The sequence below is a fragment of the Nicotiana attenuata genome, unplaced genomic scaffold, assembly GCF_001879085.1.
Source record: "Nicotiana attenuata strain UT unplaced genomic scaffold, NIATTr2, whole genome shotgun sequence".
In the NCBI taxonomy this organism is placed as follows: Eukaryota; Viridiplantae; Streptophyta; class Magnoliopsida; order Solanales; family Solanaceae; genus Nicotiana; species Nicotiana attenuata.
The window spans coordinates 86,663-94,600 of NW_017672574.1; the positions used below are offsets into that span (position 1 = coordinate 86,663).

The window sequence follows — 7,938 nt, forward strand, 5'->3', positions numbered from 1 at the left end:
AAAAATTAAATCGACATAAATCATCACGTTATCTGACATCTGAAACATGATAATACAAAATTTATCGAAATTGGAATGTAACCGCGCGTCATAACAGTTAATGATGAAAGACAGAAAGAAGAAATGCAATTGTAGCTCTAAATAATTCGCGAGAAATTAGTTTGCCTAAGTATTTCCTTCATAATAAATGTGAACAAATTAGATCACTTACCTTACTAAGCTAAGATTTGTTGAAGGAATCTTTTAATTCTACGGGTGACAAAATTAACTCATAAAAATATGACCCGCCCAACCTACTCATATTTCCAAGGCGGGTTAATTTATGTACAGTTCAAACATCCATTTGACTATAGATTTTGACTATATTTTCCAAAAAAAAAATTAAAAAATATTATTTGTTCATGGAATATGATTGGATTTTTAATTTTCTCAAAAACTGCCCTAAATCAGTTTTTGGTTGTAATTTTTTTTTCTCTTACAAAATTTCCTTTTTTTCTTCAAATAAAATGCATGTCCAAAAACTTTAACTTCCAAAAGTTATTTTTCAACACAATTTCGAAAACTCTTCTTTCAAGTTTCAACCAAATTTATGTACGAACACTTGCTAAGTCATCCCATCTAAAGGTTGAGCTGATTTGGGTGAAATATGCAGCTCAATTTGATCCATTAGTAAACTTATCAAAATATTTTTTTTTTAAAAGTTTGATATGCTACACATAACCATAATAACGAATATATATATATATATATATATATATAACTAAACGAGTTATAAGGAAAAAAAAATTAAAACTTGGTTAGGGTTAATATGACCAATTACTTAGCCTATATTTAATTTGACCCAATCCGTCCAAATACCAAGTAATGCAAAAAAAGAAATTTCTACCGAAGTATTCATTCCCCAATTTAGTACTTTCACCATAAGCATTTCTCCTAATTAGAATGATCTTAATCATGCTGCACACACCAAGTTATGGGCAGATTCAACAATTTAAACACCTTGGATTTTGAATTAAGAGAATTCTGAACTGTATTCCAACTCTATCTATAGTTGTTTTTTTTGCACATATTACGATTGGCGGAATAAGGGATAACAATCTCAGGATACAATGCAATCTCGGATTTAATTGACACTATTATTGAGGGTGGAATAACAATCCCGAAATTAAACGTGACTTGATACAATGGTGGATATTGGTATAACTTTATTTGAAAACCACCATATGCATGTTTGCCAACCTAAATATATGACCTCAACGGCTCAACCGTGGCTTCACCGGTAGTATTTAATGCAGAATGCTTTAGCACAAAAAAAAAAAAAAAAAAAAAAAAAAAAAGCCACCTTTATTTGTGATATCAACCACTACATCCCCAAGAAAACGATGATGCCCTACTTTTTTTTTATTCTTTTGGCAAACCCCATTTGGGTCACGAAAGCAAATTGCAACAAAAACATATTTATTTTAGCAGGGCAAAGCAACATGTCTGGACGAGGAGGGGTTGTGAATGACATTTGGGATGGATATATTCCACTTGAATGTCAGTCAAATTCATCTATTCTCAGGCTAACATCAGGACTTTCTTGGGAGGAAGCAAAAGAGCCAACAATTCATCAAGATATTGATTTCTATGCAGTTTGTGGGGTTGGTCCTAGCATGTCATTTGCTAATTCTGTATTGAAAAATGACCCTAAAATAGGTGTGATTGGTTTGGTGCCATGTGCTGTTGGTGCAACAAAGATTAGCCAATGGTCTCAAGGATCGTTTTTTTATAACAAGATGCTAAATAGAACTCAGGCAGCGTTACAATGTGGTGGGACACTTCGAGCCCTTTTGTGGTATCAAGGAGAGAATGATACTTTGGATTTTGAGGATGCAAAATTGTATAATTCTAGATTGCAGAAATTCTTCACCGATGCGCGCAATGACTTGCATGCACCTTCCCTCCTTATTATTCAGGTTATTCCAATAAGTTTAACTTTTATATGCTGTAACCCGCCTGCTGTTCCATTCAACTACATTTGTTCCTTTAATCCATAGCTTAAAAGAACGCAGCAGCGAGGGACAACCCGCCCATACAGCCAGCGGGGAGGATGGCACTACTGGCAAAGAATATATGAAAATTAAATTATTTATCTATTTTTTCTTTTTTTGCTTGTTTTTCTGGCAAGGCTTGCTTTCAACATATATATATGTACTATTAAGAAACAAATCAATGAGATTTTTTTATAACAAAGCGAAGGATATCTCACTACTATTTGCCGGCTAATAATAGCAATTTTTCATGTCTTTTTATTTTAGCATACTTTGTAGTAGTATTTTGAATAGGATTTAAGTTAAATGCAATGACAGTATATAAAACTTAAAGCATATTCGAGTTAACTCTCTTTCGAGTATATTTAGTTGCTACTAGGTGCTTATTTGATTTTTTCCCTATGTTTTGGGCTTTGTTGTGGATGTACAGGTGGCATTAGCAACAACACTAGGGCCTTATAAGGATATTATAAGAGAGGCTCAGTTGGGGATTGACCTTCCAAATGTAAGAACAGTTGATGCTAATGGGCTCAAAGCAGGCCCAGATTATGTGCATCTCAGTAGTCCATCAGAGGTCCAACTTGGCCAGATGTTGGCTAATGCTTTTCTGCAGTTTGGTTCAGACACAGCCCCTATTTTTTTGGAGGAATAATTCACCTTCAGAAATGTAATACTTTATTTTATAATTTTATTCAGTTGATTAAATTCTGTATATATGTAGGGAAACTGTATTCAAGTTTGGGGTAATGATAACTGAAAATGAGATCGTTACCATTTCTGCAACAAGTCATTAAGGTCACTTTCATATATAATTATGAGAAGAGTTTTTAATAATTGCCACTTATCTAATTTCATTTGAAAGAACAATTAATCGATCTAATTTTACACCGAACATAACTACTTTTAACATGTATACGGGTAAAACCGGTCTCGAAGTATATCCCAGTCTCCGACATGATAGGCCAAGCTCGAGATATGATAACCGGGGGCCTAGACCGAGGTAGGGACCTCATCAATTCTGAATCTGACCCATAACACCCGCCCTCCAGAATATATATCTGGGACATGATTCAAATCAGTCCTGGCCTTGATTAACTTCGAAGAACATTGTCAGGCAGTCAAGCTCGACCAACAGAAGGCCGTAATATCCGTAACCGACCGAATATCACGGCGGAGATCTCGGCATATGTCGACGTGAGATTAGCAATCAGTTAATTAGGGAATTTTTACCTTTTATAGAGTTGTACCTAATATAGGACTCCACTACTATATAAAGGGGGTCTGATTACTTGTAAAAGACATTGTAACACGCATTCAGAAGCAATATACTGTTATTTTCTCTTTAAGCACTTATTCAACTGCATCTTGACACTGATCGAAGTGCATTCTGTTCAAGGGTGGCTCACCCCCCCCCCCCCCAAGGCTGTAACTGTTCAGTTCGTGTGGTTTGAATTTACTTTATCATATTTTATTTCAATTGTAATTTAATTTATCGCTTTGTGTCAATTTAATTCACGTATCCTTAAAACCACTTACAAATTCAATTGTTATCCGATTTTGAGGCTAAACGGTTTGGCGCTCACCGTGGGGCTAAGGATTATAGTGGTTATTTGATACAAATTTCCATAACACACACTACTTTACACTTGTTCTTTGAAGTGCCTCTAGTTTCAGGTTAAGCTCAGAATGTCAAACTCACAATTAGCACCTCTATCTGTTGACAATGAGTCTGGTCACCACGGTAAAAATAACAACATAGCGCCCGGTAACGAGGTACCGCCCACTAATCCCATTGGAATTCCAGTCGCGGACCCGTTGGACGCTAACTCGCATGTGGCTATCGACACAAATCTGCTTACCGACCCCGAGAATAGCATCTGTGGTGGAGCCCGATCGACAACACATAATACTCAAAACAATGGAGGGGGGGATTAATTTACGGATGATCTTCGAAATGTTACAGTCTCAACAGGCGGCGATAGCTCAATTACAGAACCAAAGCCATGCACCGAGCTGAATTGAACCCGATCCATCCCGAAAAATCAGGCGCAGGGACGAACCAGTTGCAGAGAGGTCGAATGGAAATGAATCGGGGACTAACCACGAGATCATAAAAATACTCGAGGAGCTGACAAAATGGATAGAATCAGGGGAGAAGAAAATCGAAGTTAATGACAATAAGGTAGAAACCTTCAATTCCAAGGTCGACCAAATCCCGGGAGCGCCAGCGATACTGAAAGTCCTAGGTTCTAAGAAGTTCGTGCAAAAACCTTTCCTCCGAGTGCGGATCCAAATCTGATCCCTAAAAAATTCCGCATGACCGAGATTCCTAAGTACGATAGAACGACCGACCCAAACGAGCATGTTACCTCCTACACATGCGCCATCAAAGGGAATAACTTAGTGGATGATGAGATCGAGTATGTTCTGTTGAAGAAATTTGGAGAGACCCTGTCAAAGGGAGCTATGATATGGTATCACAACTTACCTCCTAATTCTATTGACTCATTTGCTATGCTTGCAGACACTTTCGTGAAAGCACATGCCGGGGCTATCAAGGTCGAGACCAGGAAGGGCTATCAAGGTCGAGACCAGGAAGTCGGACCTTTTCAGAGTAAGACAAAAGGATAATGAGATGCTCAGAGAGTTCGTGTCCCGGTTTTAAGTGGAACGGATGGACCTGCCACTGGTCGCTGATGATTGGGCCGTTCAAGCTTTCACCCAGGGACTAAATGTAAGAAAATCGGTGGCTCCATAGCAGTTGAAGCAGAATCTGATAGAATATCAAGCTGTTACTTGGGCCGATGTGCACAACCGATATCAATCAAAAATCAGAGTCGAAGATGATCAACTTGGAGCTCCTTCAGGGTTCGTTTATACCGTCAGATCTGTCGACGGATTCAAGAGAGATATCGACCTTGAACCGAGGTCAAACAAGGATCAGTATCAGCCTTACAATGGAGACCGAAGAAGCAGTTGGTTCGGGCGGAATTCTATGTGCAGTGAAAGGAGAAGTTATCGGGATCGGAGCAATCGTGGACTCATGAGCAAAAATGGTTTTGACAAACCTATCGGGCCTAAGGAACACCGAGGTTATCGGAATACAACTTTAACGTCGATGCCACCACCATTGTCTCAGGTATCGGACGCGTCAAGGACACCAAATGTCCTCGACCTCTACAATCCGATCCAGCCCAAAAGGATCCTAACCAGATGTGCAAATATCATGGAACTCACGGCCACAGAACAGAGGATTGCCGACAGTTGAGAGAGGAAGTAGCCCGGTTATTCAACAACGGGCACCTTCGAGAATTCCTGAGCGACCGAGCCAAGAACCGTTTCAGGAATAGAGATTCTAATAAACAGACCGAACAAGAAGAACCTCAACACATCATCAACATGATCATAGGTGGGTCGTTGTCCCTCAAGGGCTGATGTTGAAGCACACCAGAATATCCATCACAAGAGAAAAATGGACTCGAGATTACATATCGGGAGGAACCTTGTCTTTCAACGAGATGCAAAAGGGATTGTGCAGCCCCACAACGATGCATTGGAAGTATCTGTACACATAAATAAATCTCGAGTTAAGCGTGTGTTAATTGATCCAGGTAGCTCGGCCAACATCATCTGATCGAGGGTCGTAGAATAGCTCAGTCTACAAGATCAAATCATGCCTGCAGTACGAGTTCTAAACGGATTCAACATGGCATGTGAGACCACTAAGGAGGAGATAATATTACTAGTGAATGTCATCGGGACCATCCAGGAAACCAAGTTTTATGTGATCGAAGGAGACATGAGGTACAACGCCCTGTTCGGGAGGCCATGGATCCACAACATGAGGGCAGTACCCTCAACTCTGCACTATGTGTTAAAATTCCCAACATTGGGAGAGGTTAAAACAATCTTTGGAGAACAGCCAGCAGCAAAAGAAATGTTTGCAGTCGAAGAGGCAATTCCGATATCCGCACTTGCAACGACAAAAGGGCCAAGTTCGGCCACAAAGCAAGAAGCTAAATAGCAATTACCGACACCAGCCCCGACCCAATCGGAGAAACATGGAACTGATGAAGACGATGACGACACGGTTTTTAGGTCTTTAATAGCCCCCGATGATTCCGACGCCACTAAATCGACGATCGAGGAGCTAGAACAAGTCATATTGATCGAGCATCTGCCTGATCGAAAGGTATACCTGGGCACGGGGTTAAGTCTCAAGCTCAGGAAAAAACTCATTCAATTTCTTATAGTTAACATAGATTGTTTTGCTCGGTCCCACCTTGATATGATAGGGATCCCACCGGAGATAACGACTCACAAGCTGAGCCTGGACCTGAAATTCCACCCGGTCAAGCAGAAGAGGAGACCCCAGTTCGAGGTCAAACATGCTGTCATCAAGGATGAAGTATCTAAACTCCTTAAAATAGGGTCCATTCGGGAGGTTAAATACCCGGATTGGTTAGCGAACGTAGTGGTAGTCCCTAAAAAAGGTAATAAATTAAGAATGTGTGTAGACTATAAGGATTTGAATAAGGCATGTCCCAAGGACTCCTTCCCTTCGCCCAACATCGATCATATGATCGATGCCACGGCCGGCCACGAGATCCTCAGTTTTCTCGATGCCTACTCCGGGTATAACCAAATACGGATGAACACGGATGATCAGGAGAAAACCTCTTTCATTACAAAATATGGCACATATTGTTATAACTTGATGCCATTCAGACTGAAAAACGCAGGTGCTACTTATCAACGCCTAGTAAACCAGATGTTCGAGGAACAAATAGGAAAATCAATGGAGGTTTACATTGACGATATGTTGGTTAAGTCCCTGCGAGGAGAGGACAATTTAAAACATTTCAGGAAACCTTTAGCATATTGAAGAAGTATAATATGAAGATGGACCCGAAGATATGTGCGTTTGGAGTCGGATCAGGTAAGTTCCTTGGATTCATGGTATCCAACCGAGGAATCGAGATCAACCCTGACAAGATCAAAGCCATCGAAGATATCACGGTTGTGGACAATGTGAAGGCCGTGCAACGATTAACCGGACGCATAGCCGTCCTGGGGTGATTCATCTCGAGGTCCTCCGATAAAAGCCACCGATTCTTCTCACTACTGGAAGAAAAAAGAATAATTTTTCATGGACCCCGGAGTGCCAACGGGCCTTGGAAGAGCTCAAGCGGTATCTATCGAGCCCACCGCTGCTTCACACGCCGAAGACAAACGAACAATTATACCTATTCTTGGCAGTATCGAAGATAGTTGTAAGTGTAGTCCTGGTCCGGGAAGAGCAAGGTATGCAATTTCAAATTTACTATGTTAGCAGGACTCTAGGTGAGGCCTAAACTAGATACCTTCACCTAGAAAAATTGGCACTCGCCTTGCTATGTGCCTCTAGGAAGCTGAAACCATATTTTCAGTATCATCCTCTATGTGTTGTGACTACTTACCCATTTGAAATATAATGCATAAACTCGAGCTCTCGAGGCATTTGGCCAAATAGGCCATGGAAATCGGTGGGTACGATATTGAATATCGACCCCGGACAGCCATTCAGATTTTGGCAGATTTCATGGCCGACTTTACGCTGGCCCTAATACCCAAAGTCGAAAGAGAGTTGTTGGTAAACTCGGGGATGACTTCGGGGATCTGGACTCTCTTTACGGACGGAGCCTTGAACGCAAAAGGGTCCGGACTTGACATTGTATTGAAACCACCAACAGACAATATAATTAGACAATCTATTAGGACTGTGAAATTGACTAACAATGAGGCTGAATATGAGGCCATGATTGTGGGTCTCGAACTAGCCAAAAGCTTGGGGCGGAGGTGATCGAATCTAAGTGGGACTCCCTCCTCGTGGTGAACCAAGTTAATGGGACATTCGAGGTCAGAG

The 7,938-nt window shown here is 40.7% G+C and overlaps 1 protein-coding gene across 1 annotated transcript; it reads left to right on the forward strand.

The window, feature by feature from the left end:
* Window positions 1-1,382: 1,382 nt before the first annotated feature.
* Window positions 1,383-2,745, forward strand: LOC109213716 (probable carbohydrate esterase At4g34215). The gene is made up of 2 exons (XM_019377548.1): window positions 1,383-1,958; window positions 2,464-2,745. The coding sequence occupies exons 1-2, from the start codon at window positions 1,383-1,385 to the stop codon at window positions 2,683-2,685; spliced, it is 798 nt and encodes a 265-aa protein (XP_019233093.1). The 3' UTR covers window positions 2,686-2,745.
* Window positions 2,746-7,938: the final 5,193 nt, after the last annotated feature.